Source organism: Trematomus bernacchii, unplaced genomic scaffold (assembly GCF_902827165.1).
Source record: "Trematomus bernacchii unplaced genomic scaffold, fTreBer1.1, whole genome shotgun sequence".
NCBI lineage: Eukaryota > Metazoa > Chordata > Actinopteri > Perciformes > Nototheniidae > Trematomus > Trematomus bernacchii.
Window position 1 is genome coordinate 18,041,654 of NW_022988050.1, and position 17,649 is coordinate 18,059,302.

General features: G+C 39.6%; 1 protein-coding gene across 1 annotated transcript; it reads right to left on the bottom strand.

Moving 5' to 3' along the window:
* Positions 1-1,169: 1,169 nt before the first annotated feature.
* Positions 1,170-9,496, bottom strand: hhex (hematopoietically expressed homeobox). The gene is made up of 4 exons (XM_034118950.1): positions 8,876-9,496; positions 2,976-3,154; positions 2,387-2,437; positions 1,170-2,275 (listed from the first exon to the last, which is right to left on the bottom strand). Exons 1-4 carry the CDS (start codon positions 9,258-9,260, stop codon positions 1,949-1,951), a joined length of 942 nt encoding a protein of 313 aa, XP_033974841.1. The 5' UTR covers positions 9,261-9,496; the 3' UTR covers positions 1,170-1,948.
* Positions 9,497-17,649: the final 8,153 nt, after the last annotated feature.

The window sequence follows — 17,649 nt, forward strand, 5'->3', positions numbered from 1 at the left end:
GCTGACAAGTAAGTGTAAACCCAAAGAAGTTACAAGAGCTTGAGAAAATTAGGGCAACTGATTGACTTGATAAAAAAAGGCATAAATATGGAGCTTAAATATTTTTGACACTTGCATCAATAAACAACGGATATGAGTTCTATATATATATTGTATCTTTTAATCTGATTTTACTTAATCCACAAAATAGAATCAAAAACAATCTGTTAGATTAACTCAAAAACGAAGAAAATTTCGGAGGAACTCAAAATATTGAAGGTATCTAGAACTTTTTTGAAACTGTAGGTTTCCACTACTTCATCTTTTTAATTATTTTGAACATCTGGGTATGCAGTGTATCTGAGTGAGTTATTTGTGCATCATTTGAATAAAAGCCGGATTGCGTATCTATTACAGAAAAAATAGGCAATCCTCAGCTGAGGTGTGTGTTTTTCAGAATGCCTAAATATATGGATGGCAGGTTATGTTTATAAGAAGCTCATTTAAAATGTAAAAACAGGAAACCAGGGCCTCACTTTACACATTTGAATGTTAATTGACTCCAGAGCATTGTCTGAAGATAACAATAAAACAATTCAAAGAGCTTTAAGTGTGATTATGAGGTCTTGTAAGTCTTCCTAAAGAGCACAGGTTTTGTTATCCGTGATGTTAGGTGGGGGAAAGGGGGGGGGGGGGGGGGTCGAGGATGAGCTGCTGCCTGTAAAACTCCACCAATCCCAGATTATTTAAGGCAAGTACTTTCCATATCACTGATAACTTTCACTTTAAAAATGTTATTTAAAAAGCATGATAAACTTTGATGCTAAAATGCTAACACATATAAAGAGTATCACAAAAGCAGCCTGCTTTAACTTTGTGTTTATAAAGGCCCTTTTTTTGTTTCTTTTTAAATGTGTCCTTCCAATTCATTTGATCATTCAAATGTTATCCCCATTGAATTAGCTTCAGCACTGACTGAATTGTTACCACCTCTGACTAGGATTATGTTGGTATGTATTTCAAAAGCCTCATTATTTATTTCTCTATTCAGTTATCATATTTATTTCAGGTGAATTGTTTGTTTTCACTATTTGTGTCTGTCTTATATGGTCTATAATTAAACCAATTGCAATTCCAACAAATACAAAATAATAAATCTACATCCAAAGATGACACATTTATATTACCACAAAAATAGTTTATTAAATGTGACAAAACAGAACATAATGTGCTACATTGATTATTTAATTGAATATCACATTAAGGCAACAGCCCATAGACTTATGAGTGTTTATCACCCGACATACAGAACAGAAGATAACAGTTCATTTACAGTGATCCACAACACAGAAACAACACAAATACAGCGAGTGCTATTATGTACAAAAAGACTGTTGTTCAATAGAGATGACAGTCATAGTGAAAGGCACGGAACAATGGGGAAACGTTATTGGGGTTTGATTTTCACCTAAATATTACAACAGGCTAGTCAACCTGTCTCAACATGAAGTAAAAAGACCATGGGCCATAGGGGGGGGCAGCAGAAGCCAGCGCCCCTGTAACACTGAGCTTGGACCCCCCTGTGGCCCCCCTGCAAAGGAATATTTTATAATATTACAATTTATGATATAGCGTTGCAGCAAAGACTACTGTTACTTGGGTCCGCATTCGCATGAATGTGATCTCCAATAATCCAATTTAATAAAACTGTACCTGAGTCATTGGTCTAAGAGAACACCAATTATGGTGTTTTATGTTTTTTATGGACTATGACTTGAACTGAACAAAAACTGTCTATTCTATTTCTATTTTGTCCTGCATTAAATGGGCCCCTCTCATAAAGTAGCTGGCCCCAGCAAGGCCCCCCCAGTAAAGGGCCTGAATGTGAAGGGACAGGCTGAAGAAGAGCTCATGATCTTCATCACCCAGCTGGTGGATCAGATTCAGTGGAACTGTGGTCACATAAAGGTCAATGGTTCAGTGTGAACCCGTCGTCCTCTATGTCCAGCTCCTGGTCTGTATCCTCTGACACATCAGAGTCCAGCTCTGAGTGCTGCTGCGTCTGGTTTTGCTGCTGGTTCTGGTTCTGCTGCTGGTTCTGGCTCTGCTGGTCCTGCTGGTTCTGCCGCTGCGGGGACACGGAACGCCCGCAGCGGGCCGCCTGCAGCTCTGAGGCCGGGGCAGTGAGTCTCTGCTCCGGGCTCTGGATCCCGCAGGAGTCGGAGGTCTCGTCTCCTTTACTCCTCCCCGCGGAACCTTCATCCTCCACCTCCCTCTTCACTCCCTGGGGATTTTCCTGATGCGATCAGAGAAATATTGTTAGTGAATAAAGGACAGTGTGGTCGATCGCGCAGGCTAATAATAAAGATGAACCCTTTCTGAGGGGACATTCGTCCAAACCTCTCACCTGTTTTAGTCTCCGCCATTTCGCTCTTCGATTCTGGAACCAGGTTTTAACCTGAAGGACAAAATGAGAAAAAAAAAAGAATCTGTTTGTTTTTAGGATGATTCAATTAAGCATTATAACAAATGTCAAATAGAGGCTATGGGGTCAAATCCACCTAACATCGAGATGCTTTTTATGCGCCATTTTTTCATTTGTTAAAAAATATTTGTAGGGCTTCACCAGGTGGTCAGAACATGTCTATAATGGCCGGGTTTCATCTGCAGACACCGTATTTTACAAGATTTAAAAAAAGTATAATTTAACAATACTTTTCATTTGTTGATATTACACATTAATATTATAAATGAATCTTAATTCATATGAATATATTCAAACTAAACTGACCAAAATGTCCTCCAAACATTTGAAATGTACTCCCGTAAAGGCCTACCGCATATTTAAAAGTTGGGGTCATTTATTGAATGTCCAATTAGGCCTACATTATTTTGTAGTGCCTAATTTAAAACATGTTCATAAACACAACCTCAGTAACAAGCTAACGGAATATATTTATATTAGCCGATCCGTCTTTATTCCGCTGTCCCCTCACCTGTCTCTCGCTGAGCTGCAGCATCTTGGCCAGCCTCTTCCTCTCGGGGGGGGACAGGTACTTCTGCGTCTCGAACTTCTTCTCCAGCTCGATGGTCTGCTCGTTGGAGAACCGGACCTGCCCCCCCTTCCTCTTGTGGAGGGGCCGCTGCATGAAGGGGGTCCACATCAGGGGCTTGCCTGGTGGGGGGAGAAGAGACTCGGTTACCCTCACCATCCGAGCATACCGGGGGTTCTGACGGTCACTGAGCGATACAGCACCGTAACGGAACAAGCACATATTCAGACTAATACTGATATGGCTACATTGTAAGTAAGAAAAACGATTACGTTTTAATTGTTCAATAATTGCTATAGGCTATATCACTTAATTAAAATAATAATAAAAACGATCAAATATGCCTGAAATGAAAGAAATAAGAGATTGGAGACTTGAACATGCGGTGATATTAATAATATTATTATTATTATTAGGCTATTATTATTAGTGTTAGGCTATATGCGCTTATATTGGTTAATGTGTTAAATTAGCCTATTAACTTTTCAAATATAGCCTAACTGATGCCAACTGAAAGAGAAAAACGGCAGATTGCACACTTGTAATAATATAGCCTAAAGTGTTTACATATTTAGTTTTCGTTAATTGGTCTATTACAGTGTATTCTAACTTATTCTGTAGGCCTATATTTTATATAGGCCTATGTATATTTTTTAACATTTACAGTGTATTTAATGTAGCCTATTCTATATTAGTGATTGTAATGTTTTTTTTCTTCTGTAAAGCACTTTTACTCTCATATTGTTGAACTGTGCTTGATAAATAAACTGTTCTTACCTTGCCTTGCTTACAGGAAAATATATTAAAGTGCATCAATCTGAAATATGTTAGGGTCTGCCCCTTCTTTAATCCGATAGGCCTATATATTTATGTAGGCCTATCTTTTTTCATATTTAGGCCTACATTTTCTCTTCCAATTTTATTTTAAATACATGTTAAAGTCTTGTTCAATTCCTTGTAAACTGCTGTTACGAAGCATTTCCGATCTGGGATGGATAAAGCGGATCAAAATAATTCCCCTCACGATGTGAATTAATGAAAATTAATAGAATATCACCTCCCATCTTCAGAGCAATCTGACTAATATAACATTAGCGTTAAGAAAGCTTAGCTAAATATCTGCCACAAGTTAACATAAGTAACCGGATCAAAGTAACATTAGCCTATCCGCGGCACTGTGAGTGCAGACGTCGATGTGTCCAATTATCATTCATATCACATCATATCACATCTTCTGTAGGCTATCATATATTTCCTTATCTGAGTCAGCTGAGCCGTATCTCGCCGTGCAATACTTACAGTGTCACATAGGCTACTGTATGCAGAAGTATTATTTTAAGCAACACATTAAGTTGACGAAACACTCGAGTCAAATGTAGCCTAATTAAAGTCAGATCGTGTCTAGACGGGGCAGTGATATCATAAACCTGTTAATGTACGCATTCAAACGCTTTTTCTTTTACCAGCTGTATTCACCTTGCAGGTGCAGCTATGTGACTTTCATCCTGGATAAAGTGTTTAAGTCATGGATGTTTAAAGTTTAACGTCTTCATATTTGTCTAATATTATAGTTGACTTTTCATTCAGGAAGTATGACGCTGCGCTGTCAGTGCGCTTCTCCATGTTTGTGATTGGTCAAATGTTGCTAACCCCGCCCCTTTCATGTGAACGCGCACATAACTAGATAGGGCAAAACTGGCTTGAGTTAACAAGTTGATAACCAGCGTCGTAGGACCGTTTAGCGAGAGCGCGTTTGTTTTGGATTAGGTAAACCTGGTAACTCAAACATATCCAGGATATGTTGAACTGGATTCGTCGTACAGGCCTCTGGTCAGTGCTCCGTGTTGTTTCTCCTGATTGGAGAGTGTTTGTCTCTGTGAATGTTCTGGAACAGCAGCAGAGTGTGCAGGGCCCTCTTTAGGGAAGCTCGTGACAGAGTGAACATTATGGGCAAATATCCGCTGCATGCTTCCTGCTGGGGGGGGGGGGGGGGGGGGGGGGGCTGCTCCCCCGACACAGTGAATCTGCTGCTGCGGTTCAAACTGCTGCAGAACTATTGCAGCTCCTTCAGAGGAAGTTACCTTATCCAGGGTGAGGATGAGGTTAACATATTCTGAACACACTGATATCATGAAAGGGAGGTTTCAGTTGAATAAAGCTGAGAATAATTACCATTAAAAATATAGGACCCCTTTGGAGTCCTTGAAGTTGAGAGTGGATGATATTTGCAGTTTTTTAAGAAAGTCCAATGTTTTTAATGTTTTTATGAGCAGTATAATCGTTTTTTGTTTTGTTTCTTTCTGCCGGAAATATGCTCTAAATGTTGTTTAATTCTCCAAATGCAACCTGTATGCTATGGCAGGCTACAGTAAAGCTATTCATGTTTAACATTCTCTATTTTATATATTTACATTTTGTTTATTAGTTAATGTTCTGATTGGAATAAAGTCCTAAGTTATCCTCGATTTTCCAAAATGTCTAGAAAAGAATTGAATTTAAATGGTTTATTGACAATATATACACACAAATGTAATAAATAATATATAGAGCCTGAACAGGAGGAATCGTCTTAATGAATTATGTGTGGCTTACTTAAAACGCTTACTGTTTCCGTATACGAAAGGTATATATTTAAAGATACGAAAATGTAAATGCTATTGCAGGGCCAGTGGTGGACATTAAGGTTCATTCATCCAATACTGTAATTAAGCACACATTTGAGATACTTGTACTTCACCTGAGTATTTTTTATGAAACTTTATAATTACAGGCCTTTTCCACTTTATCAGAGGCAAATATTGCTTTCCCTTTTTTATCTTATCTTTGGTTAATTTAAATCAGATACTTAACACAAAATATTATTATCCTAATTGATTATGTGGTATCGTATACATATATTAGGGATAACAAAGTAGTTTAAATTAAAGTGCAAACTTAAAGTGTTCAACAAATTAATATATATTTTGTTTTTATTAACTGGAATATAATTGTTAATGCATTCAAAAAATGTAAAGAAGATAATAAAACGTTGAATAATTCCCTAAAAACACAAGTGAATAAACACAGGTCTGAAAAGGAGGAAACGGTCTCATAGACGTTTGTGTTATTTTAGTTTACATTTTATTTAAAATGTTATATCTGATTGAATCTGGTATCAGGGTCTCAAAACGCATCACGTGCTGAGTGGATTTATTTTGTTGGAACTGAGAAGTTCTTCCTTTTTCAGTTTTAGAGGCAATATGAGGTCAAACTTTGTTTTTTATTTAACACGAGCCTCTTTCTCCTTTAAAGCACAATTAAATATTTTCTAAATGAGACCTTTTTAACATCCATTCTGTTCCCCCCCCCCCCCACCCCCCCCCCCCCCCCCCCACCCCCCTCGCCGCCAACCATAAAGAAAGTCACCACTTCCTCGCGGCCCTGCAGAGGAAGTGAACAATATGTGAAAAACGGATCCCGGGCTATCAGAGGCCGAGTGTTTCCTGAATATGTCTGTATTGAGGATGTCGATAAAATAATCAGCAGCGTGCAGCGGGCTCCCGAGGAAGCGGCTGGCCGGGCCGAGCCAGGAAACATCCAACAGCTCCGGGGCAGATTTACTCTCACACCGAGCAGCTTCCGTTAGGAGCGGAAGAGCCACACAAAGGCAGACGGTCCGCCTGTCACTGTCTGTGGGGTGGGGTGGGGGGGGTGGGGAGTACCCGAGTACTTTTACTCTAGTACGGACAGTTTGGAGGTGCTTGTACTTTACTTTAGTATTTATATGCTACTTATACTCCAGTACAATTCAGAGGTAAATCTTAACATAAATCAGACTTTAGTTCCACCTGGAGTAAATCCACAAGCTACCCTGCAGTATACAAAGTCATTCAAACTAGCTGCACCTTTACCAGCTTTGAGAACACTTTAATGATCAATCATTATAAAACATATCATATATATTATTCTGCAATGGACCAATCTGCACAATGACTACTTTTACTGTCGCTACTTTAACTATATTTTGATGCTAATACTTTTCTACTTTTACTTGAGTAACATTTTGAATGCAGGACTTTTACTGTAACAGAGTATTCCTAAACTCTGGTACTTCTACTTTTACTCAAGTACAAGATCTGAGTACTTATACCACCTTTGTACAGGACCATCGACCTGAGTTAAAAAGAAAAGAAATCTGTTCAATGGGCTCAAATCCTAACGTGTTGTTATTTAATCAATGTTGAAAGAAGTAAAAGTCCTGATCTCAAAATGTTACTTTAAAAAAAAGTAAAAATGTTGAGGATAAAAAATTACCTAAAGTACAAAAAGTAAAACCTATTCTGCACAATGGCCAACTTCAGAACAATAAAGTATCAGGTAAATGTAATTCAAGTATCACAAGTAAATGTCCTTTTTATACATGTTCTACTGATTACTATTATATCAACACATCATGTGTTTGTATGTATAGAGTAACTGAGGGTTAAATAAAGGAGGTGGATTAGAAGATTAAAGTAGCATTAAATGAAAAATAATCAAGCAAAGTACAAATATGTCAAAATAGTACTTAAGTAGTACTTTAGTAAATGTACTTTGTTACTTCCCACCACTGTATTTAATGTATAAACTTCCAATGAATAAACCACCTGAATCCCCCTGATCCCACTACCACCTGATGCTTTTTGCCTTCTAGTAAATCAAAACAATCTTGTAACTTTTATTCTTTTATTTTAGACCTGTCTTTTTCTATTTTAACTTGTTTTAATTTGTATTCTATTGGCTTTAATATATAACTGTTTTTAAATGTACTCATAACAAATGTGTTTCACTTTCAATATATATTAATGATTGTAAGGTTATGACAGTGATTTATAAATAAAATGTCCTTGCTTTGCCTACAGGAACATATATTTAAGTATATGAAACCTAAATATTTTAGGGTTTGCTTTTTCTTAAACCCGATATATATGATTTATTTAAATGTGTCATAAACAACTTATGTAATTTGGCTATAATAAAAAAACATATGCATTGAAATGAATTGTCCTACTTTTTAGGGGACATTTGGTGCTTGAAAACACACACACCAACACATACAAAGCAGTGAAATAACAAGTGATTTAGAGCCATGTTTTAGTCACCGGCTGATTCGCTCCTCTGATGTTTCAGAACAATGGCAGTCAGGAAAAAGAGTCAAGGTTGCCATGCCCCCCCCCCTCCCCCCTCCCTATCACCAGCAGCAGCAGACGGAATGGATAAGCCTGCTGTTGCTATTGTGGCCCCAAATATGTCTGTCACAATAACAAAGTGACTCATATGTGCGTGGTCAGGCAGAAGGCCTCATGCAGAACTCTGTTGGTTCCAAAAAGAGCTGAAGTCTTTTCCCCTGCAATGTGTTTATGTGGGCTGCCTGTAACCGTCTTACAGTCGATATGCATGCATGACCAAGCGTGGTATATATGCAAAACGGTTTCGTTGACTCTGAAACGAGGCTTGCAAGACAGAAACGTTTTAAAGCAAAGGGTGAAACTATTGCTGAAATCAAGTGTGGTTTCTTTACAATATTAAAATAATAAAAATGCAAGGATGACTAATGAAAAGTGAGGATTTGCAGTCTGATAACAGACGCACTGACTGATGTGTCATTAGGCCAACAGTGGAACTGACGTGCTTTGTCACAACAAAAACATGATCTCTGTGGGTGGTTCTGTAAATGGCATTCCATTTAGAGTTCAAAGGCTTTATGTCATACACCAGATACAGTTATACATAAGTGATACATTATTAACGTATACACATAAGAAATAGTATGAATGCCCAAAATATAATCTATGACTTTTACGCACGCTTTACGCACAACTCACCGAGAGGGTCGTGCCTCAGCAGCGCCTGTGCGTACTCCCCCATGGAGCGGTGGTGCTGGTGGTGGTGGTGGTGGTGGTGGAACGGGTAGATGGAGCCGGCGAAAGCCCCGGCGGAGGCGTAGGTGAACGCAGCGGCGGCGTGGTGAGACAGCGCCGGGTGGATCGGGGTGGGTTCATAAATCGGGGTCCTGTACGGCGAGATGAGACTGGTGAAGGAGGAGTTGGGCGACGGGAGGGTCGGTGTAGGCATGATCGGAGTGGAGCAGGAGGATGAGGAGGAAGATGGGGAGGTGGTGGAGGCAGTCCTCCCCAGGATGTCCTCGATGTAGAAGGGTGTCGGGTGGGCCGGCTGGATGGGAGTCGGTGCGTAAAGCGGGACGCTCATGGTGCTGCGCGCTGGAACCGAGTTAAAGGAAAGCTGCGTCCCTCTTTTCTCTCCCTAAAGCCTTCCTCTTTCTCAGAACAACTTCTTTATATCCAACTAAACATCCACTTTGACTCACAGTGCAAACTTGAGTCCACTGAAACGCGTAACAGAGAGTCTTCCAGGCAGGAGGAGACCGTTAGAGTGTTTTGGTGTCCATCAGGTTGCGGTGGTGTCTCGCTGGTGCTTGGTCCAACTGTTGGGGCTGTTATCTGGCTGCAGGCGGAGAAGGGAGGAGATAAGAGGACGGCCAACTTCCTGCAGGTGGCCAGCGGGCGTTTCTGATTGGCTCACTCGCGCCTCCAATGGAGCCTACAGTGATCAGATGACCCGAGAGAAGAGATAGCTGTACTTCAGGAGAATCAGTTCACTACAGCCTATCATGTGTTAACCAGATGTACTGAGTGATATAATGCTTTAACGATGACTTAACAAATAGGTTTGTTTTTTTTAAAGCCAAAAGTCGTTATTCACTACAACACTAAAGCCATCTCATATTTAAATCTCATCACATTAAGCGCAATAGCCACAATGGTTCGTGGTTATTGCGACCGATCATAGACTCTGGAAAGCAGAAATCGTGTTTCTTCAATGGAAAACAAGTCCAATATTTAAACATGTTTTTCTTTCAATTGATCGGAAATAAAAAAGACAAGTACGAAATTATGTAAAAGCTCGAAAAATAGCACAAAAAAAGAAAAATGTCTGCATTTAAAATCTTACCAAAGTAGCACAGAAGTAACCCATTATAAGCACCTGAAGTGTCCTACTGTCAGATTGTTATATATTTTCTGATTATTAATGAGTTGGTTTTAATTGTTGGATGAGGAGAGATCATTATGAGGTTATTGATGACCAAGCTGTTTTGCCCATTTATTGTTAAGTTAAGTTGTTGGTCAAAATCTTCTCCAACTTATCTGCAAAACCAAATCTGACACTCTTTACATACATGCTACAGCTAAAAGTTCATTTGGAGGCTCTTTTTAATGTGAGTTTTGGTGATGCCTTCCTACATGCTGCATTCAGTAACATTAGCCTACAAACACAGGCCATTATCACACTTTGTCCATTTATTTAATGTGACCTCTAAATATCATATTGTTTCAAACTAAACTAAATAACTATTTTATTACATATTTATTACATTATGATAAGTGTTCAGTTCATACTTTCTATTTCTGACCAATAATGGTACTTTGAAATGTGTGAGTCCTTCATCACCCAACTAAATGAATGGAGTTAACCAAATTCTGAATAAAGTACTAAATGCTGTATTTATAGATTTGTGGCCTATAGCTAATCCAATTTATACAGGATTCCAATCATTCCAATAATACAGGATCCTGTAAAAATATCCAGAATGAACCCTGCAGTAAACTCCCCCAGGACCAAACCCCCCAACTCTCACACAGATCCAACTGCCTCCTGCTGTCAGTGTTATATGGCCCTGGTTTTGCGCACAGCCTAACGTGCGTTAAATGGTTATTTGACTAATCACACAGTTAGAGTGTTATCTCTAACAATGTAGTACAGAATAACTGCAATCCACATCCCTAACGGTGAGCTGTAGGAGAGTGATTAACTCACAATTTGAATGTTTGGAGTTTTCCTGTGAAATCCACCTATCAGGTGATATACTTATGATAATGGCTACAAATGCAAATCGCTTTAATGGCTCACTTAGTGCATGTTTACCGGCCCTCACACACGTTTCCGCAGGGTGTTAAACAATAACTGATAACTTGTGTGTTCCACAGTTACACCACGGACACAACACATGCTGATTTTTTTACGACTTCATACGGTCACAAGTCACGCTTCAGTGTTGGGAGGAAGTCCAGAGCTGCTCACTGATAAATCTCAATGGACCTCAATAGTTCGATTATCTGATTCGTCTTTAAAGCGCGCGCCGCTAACTGCCAACTTTCTAATGGCTGTAATTTAGATAAAGTGGACTAAGAGAGCAAACAGCGGTATTAGCAGCCTTGAAGACATGAAAGAAGAGAGCAAACGGCTAATATTTGGACTGAGACAATGATTGCAGCGCATTGATCCGGCCGGCGTCAGGCTCCTGTCCGGCAGAGACTGATCACTCCTCAGCCCCTCTGCTGCCGCCAGCTGGCGCCATGTCAGCCTATATATGTAACAATCAACAATCCAAAGAAGTCTCACAGAAAGGACGGAGTTTTCCACAGTCTCCTACTATGAACACACATCAGTATTATTTCTATGAACAAAAAAAAGTGGTAAGGAAATCACTTTCAATCACTTGGTAATGAAAAGTGGTGGGGACTTGGGGGCAGAGGTGGAAGAATTACTAAAATGGAAAAGTAGCAATACTAAAGGGTAAAAAATGCTCTATCGCAACTAAAGGTCCTGAATCACAATTATTATTTAAGAAAAAAATTCCAAAGTAGCCTATTGGCATCAAGTTATACTTAAAGTACCAAAAGTAAACGTACTCATTAGGCCTAAAGGACCAACATATGATACTGGGTTATGATCAGAGGAGGAGGAAGTACTCAGATCATTTTCTTTAGTAAAAGAAGCAATGCAGTAATGTCAAAATACTCCATTACAAGGAAAGGGTCCTACATTCTGAAGTAAACGTACAGTATTATCAAGAGAAAATTAATTGAAAGTATAAAAAGCATGTGTGATATATTATTATATATGACATTATTAGATTGTTAAAATTGTTGCATCAAGCTGTGTTTTACTGTTGTACACAAAGTTTTGTAATATATTATAAATAAATAGTTTTACTTTTTTGTACTGCTTGATGAATCATTATAAGGTTTATCAGATGTGTATTAATGCAACATCTTAAAGGTAACAAAGACTGTATAATAAATGGAGTTATTACATGGAAAGACTCAACAGTTGCCCCTTGCAATTGATACATGTTTTAATCTATTTTATTTTATAGATTGTTGAGTTATTGAAGCCTTCTTATCTTTCGAAATTAATCTTGACCTTAATTGTCCTTGTTCATACCAAGTCAATTTCATTCGTCTAAGTAATTGAAAATAATATACCATTTAATTCCACACTGTCCTGTCGCATGTGCAGACAACAAGCCTCCATTTTCTTGGAGATGGTTATTTTGCATATTTTCCGCTCGGGAGGATTTTCTGCCTATCCAAGGCTCTCTGTTTTCAGTAAGAAAATATGCAATTTATATCCATTGTTTTTCTTTGTATTTGATTAAAAAAAATATCCTGGTTTGCTTACGGTGTTGGTAACATTAGCTATGTTAACATGCAGCAGCTAAGTTAGCTTAAAGGTCCCCTATTATACTGTTTTTCATCAATATATTATAGGTCTCAGATATATACAAAACATGTCTCTGAAGTGTTTGGCTGGAAACACCAAACAGATCATTGCAGCATCCCATAATCCCTTCTGTTTCAGCCCTGTTTCAAAAGTGCTGATTCTCTGTCTGTTACTTTAGATGAAAATATGGAGCCCCTCCCCACGCCCCTCTGAGAGATATTTGGTTAAAAAGAACCCAGTGTTGCTCTAGTGCGGCTTTCACACCAGCGCTTTTCCCTTTCTAGCTCCGAGCTAGAGCTTTTCTGCTCCCGCTCTGTTCACACCACTCAGAGCCGGGATGGTGCTGCGTCATGACGTCACCGTTTACATCGCTGATTTGCTCCCCAACGGCGCTCACAACAACAACAACAACGGGGGACTGCGTCGGATCGATGATCGTGTTGCTTTTAATCATACGAAGCCAGATTAAATTAAATAACGACTTCTCCAACCTTATACTTTTCTCCAGAGTGCCGTGGTTCATTGTTTATTAATGTGTTTCAGCGGCATTTACCGACCGCTGCAGTGCTGGCTGCTCTTCCACGGGAGTTTATTCTCCCGTTAGCTCCGGGTTAGCTCACACGGCTCTAAAGTATTCACTGTCTGACTGTCACACAAGCAGCTGATACATATCCCCAGTCCCCCTTAAAGGGGACCTATCATGCAAAATGCACTTTTGTACGTCTTTTATACATGAATATGTGTCCCCGGTGTTCCAGGGAACTCACCAAGTGTCAGAAAACACAACCCTCTCTATTTTCCTCCATACCCAAATCTCTAAAAAAGGGGCTGCAACGGATCTGATACAGACTGATCCAGATTTGAACACTTCTATGTCGTCACAGAAGTGACGCTACGGCTATTGGGCCAACTCTCCACCTATCAGGGGAATGTGGGCTTGGGCCACGGCCGGCCATTGCCGCTCGAAAGCGCTGGAGACGCTGTAGTACATATGCCAGGCCTGTAAGTGGCGCTGTAGTCTGCCACAAAAGCAGCGAAGAAGACTTCCCGCCCATAGTTACCATGGTTACCCTTCTGTTTATTCTCCGCTGTGGCTTTTTTTCTCCCTCCCCGAGGCAAGCGTTTGCTCCTGCTGCTGTAATTCAATGCAATCCCTCCCCGTCGAGGCAAGCACTGTAATTCTCTCCGGTTAGTCCACCAGCAGATGACAAACACCCACCTCTCCGCCTCTTCCAAGGAACGAGGGGACCGTGCGGCAGAGGTTCAGTTTCAGTTTCTTTCGCCAGTCAAGATGTCCATTAAAGTTTCAATCTTCCGGACAAAATTAGAAAAGTGCCGGTCAAAGGTCTTCTTTGTTATTTATTGAGCTTTAAAACAAATGAATAACGACTCTATATAATAAAACAGGAGGACGGAGATCTCTTTTTCTCCCCCTCTTCTGACAGCCCAGCAGCTGATCAGAGCACGTCTCCCCTCTCCTGCAGGGGGGCGTGGTCAGCAGAATCAGACCCGTAGACAGCAAACAGCACATAGAGCGAAATGAGGCATGGCTAAAATGCATGATCTGTTTGGTATTTTGAAAACAGAAACGTATAAATATACCTTATATAGGTATGGCCCTACAATATATCATTTAAATATAGCATGATAGGTCCACTTTAAGTGAATGTGTGTCAGTCTGAATTGACGCTGTTTGGCATCACAACGCTGTTATGAAAGTTTCTCTGGTATAACATGGGTGATGTTAGCATAGCAACCGAAGCTAAACTGACTACTTATTATACATCCATGCATGAGACGCTACTCAAGATGGCGCAGACAAATCAACTTCCGGTGATACCGAGGACCGAGGAAATGAAAATAGTCGACCTGAGAAGGACCCATAGACTAACTTCTGTTAGGTCAATTAGTAGGTCTGAGTACTACCGGAATAAATTATCAGCCCTCCCGACTCCCAAGAGTTCTTACCAAATGTAAACATGTGTTTTTAATCTTGTCAGTGTTGTAATATTGGGACAGAACTAAACATGTGAAATCACGTTGAAAAAGGGATTTTTATCTCTTGGTGACAGCAACGGGCTAATGTTACCGCGGCTAAAGTTATATTCTTGGCTCCAAATGCAAACCGAACACCACAGAAAACTGCCGACTGCGTTGCCTTTCATTTTAAACAACAAGAATGCCACGGGGAATCCCACAGTTCCAGACAGTTAAACTTCTACCATGTCTGTGGAACTACAGTTAATGATTTCACTTTATCGTTGCAGATAGGCCTACTGTGTAGTTGACGATTTAGGTCTAGTTTACGCAAATAACACTTAGCTACAACATAAAGGAGGGACTGAAGGCACCAAGAAAAACAAGTTTAATTCACGATAAAAAAAGGAGAAATGCAAATGCTTGTTAAAAAAATGTGTTTTGCATGTAACGTGAGCAGCGGTTCTGCATTCACAACCACAATGTTCTGAAGAAGCGGGAAGAAAACACTGTTATCGTGGCTCAGCAAGCAAAACACAATTCTTAAGATCCGTATCAAACAATGAGTTATATGTCACTGCTCAACTTGAATGCTAAGTATTAACTTATATAAATATTATAGGACAAATGTGAATGGAAAAATACTTATACCTGTACAGGGTAAAAATAACAGGCACAGTACTCGTGTAAAGTTTGTGGTAAAACTACCTGCATTTCGTGTTGGCTTGGTTATATCTCAGACATTATTTTGTTTCTGCAGTGGACTGCATTATTAAAAAACGGTATTATTCTAAGACATTGTACAGGGATTTATGTTCTATGTTTTGTTGTACAAATAATGAAAGTTCAATCAAGAAACCATATCTCTGCTTTCTTCTTAAGTTATTGCAATTCATTCCATAAACCTTATTATCCCCTCTTATTTAATTACATTCGTTCATCATAGAAATATCACACTTGACAGAAAATATTCCAGCAGTGAGAATAAATAAGTAAATAAATAAAATGATTATACTTGAACATTTATTACATGTCTGTCAGTCGGGTCCTACAGTACCATCTTAATCTGTAGGTTGTGGCATATAGTAACAATAAGGTACTTAATAAAAAAAAGACTTGAAATGATCACAAATGAGTTTGTAGTGATCTGATATGAGTTGTTCTGTGTTGAAAGAAGTTAGTAGTTGTTGGATAATATCAATTTCTTTCAACACTTTTTTTTCTAATTTATGCTAATTCTAAAGTCATGTTTTTCCATGATTTTCCTGATGTTGCTGTGATGCCTAACATAACCTTACTCTTTGAGGACGTCATGTTTTTTTCGCTGGTCACGTCCTTACTCTTCAACTTTTGAACAGAATATTAGGAGTTTTGTTCAGTTGATTCTGCCTATTATGACATTCCCTGGCCTAAACTATGAGTGACACTTTCCAGTTCATGTGGCAGGGTAAAGACAGGGGTGCTTAAGTGTCTAGGCGAACAGAACTTCTTGAACATTACAGACTAGAAGAGAACTAGAAGGCTAGTTTTGTTGATCAGGTGCTCCGTAAGATACCAAGATGCATCATCTACTTACTATACAGAGAATATTTGAGTCAAGATTTATTGGAATTCCACAATTTTTACTGTCAATGCGTCCCTTGAAATGTATCTTAGTATCAATCACTGCTTATTTAATTTCAGGTTGGCATATCAGGACGGGATCGGGCTAAAATCCTGAGGGGGCGATGGGAAAACTCCCACCCACTCACCACAGAGACTGCTGACCTCCACAATATCATTGATGGCAAAGTGGTGGATTGAAAGGTGAATGTGTAAGATGAATTGAAAATCAGACAGGACAGGAGCACACTGTTCTTTTCATCGCTTCCTGAGGGATTTCATGCTCCCATCTCCAATAAGGTGGTGAAGTTCAGGACTAAAGGAGTGAAGGTCAATGGAAAGATCATATATGACCTTGAGGCTTTGTTTGCTCAGCTACTGGTGGGGGGCAAAAGAAGAATGGCGCTCTCTGCCCTCTTTGACTACGAGCTCAGACAGACATCATCATTGATGTTAAAAAGTGAACAAGTCGGTGTCGTCCAGCGTCTTGGAATGGTCTCACAGCCCTTAAGTACTTAATCATTACACTACACAAACATCTGACATCTTTGACCAGTCTGAGCAAGTTTCTGCCAAAGTCCAAGAGAGGCAAAGAACAGCCAGGGACGACTCAAGAGTCTCACTGACAACTCCTCGACCTAGACAACACAAAGGGATGAAAAACAAGACAAACGAAGAGGAGGAAGTTTACATGATCTGCCAATTCTGATTGGCAGATCACAGAGGCTGGGAGGGTCTTCTTCCTGGCTCTATACAACAAGAGAAGGTTGGCATCTCTGAACATTGCCAGTTATGACATATACCGAAAGTGTAATACCCTCCCCATGACAGGTGATGCTTTGGAAAGCAGCAGACCGCCCTGATCCACCAGCTGTGGACAAGCTAATAGGTACATAAATACATATTTTAAAAAAAACTCATAAATATATACAGTATGTTCATTCAGAGAAATATGTAATATGACTAGATTTATCTTCGGGGAGAAAGGCATTCAAATTAAGTATCACATGCCATTTTAGTTTTCTCCCATCTCCTTTAAATATACAGGACAGTGAAGAGACATCCACTGTGGGCATATACTGTATGTATTCCAATAGGGGGGTGAAGAAACTGGATATCCATGCACTGAACTTAGCTAACCCAAAACTACTTAGATACTACCAATTTGTTCGGAAGGTGCTCTTGCAAATGGTGAACGGCTTTCCCCCAAAGTCCTTGGACTGGAGAACAAAATAAATCCTGGCCTGGATATCTTCCTGTGCTTTACAAACTGCTGCCATTTAAGCATTCAGAAGAAGAGGGTGCAATGAAACGACATGACGCCAGTAAAGATAGTGCCGTCTTTGCTCCACACTGATCTTATGATATTACAAAGAAAGTTAAACTAAAATAAAACATTTTGAGAGAAATATGAAACAAGACACCGACACAGAACATGTCTTCTATGCCTTGACCATGCCGTGGTTCCAGCTGCTGTAGAACTAAATGATATTGC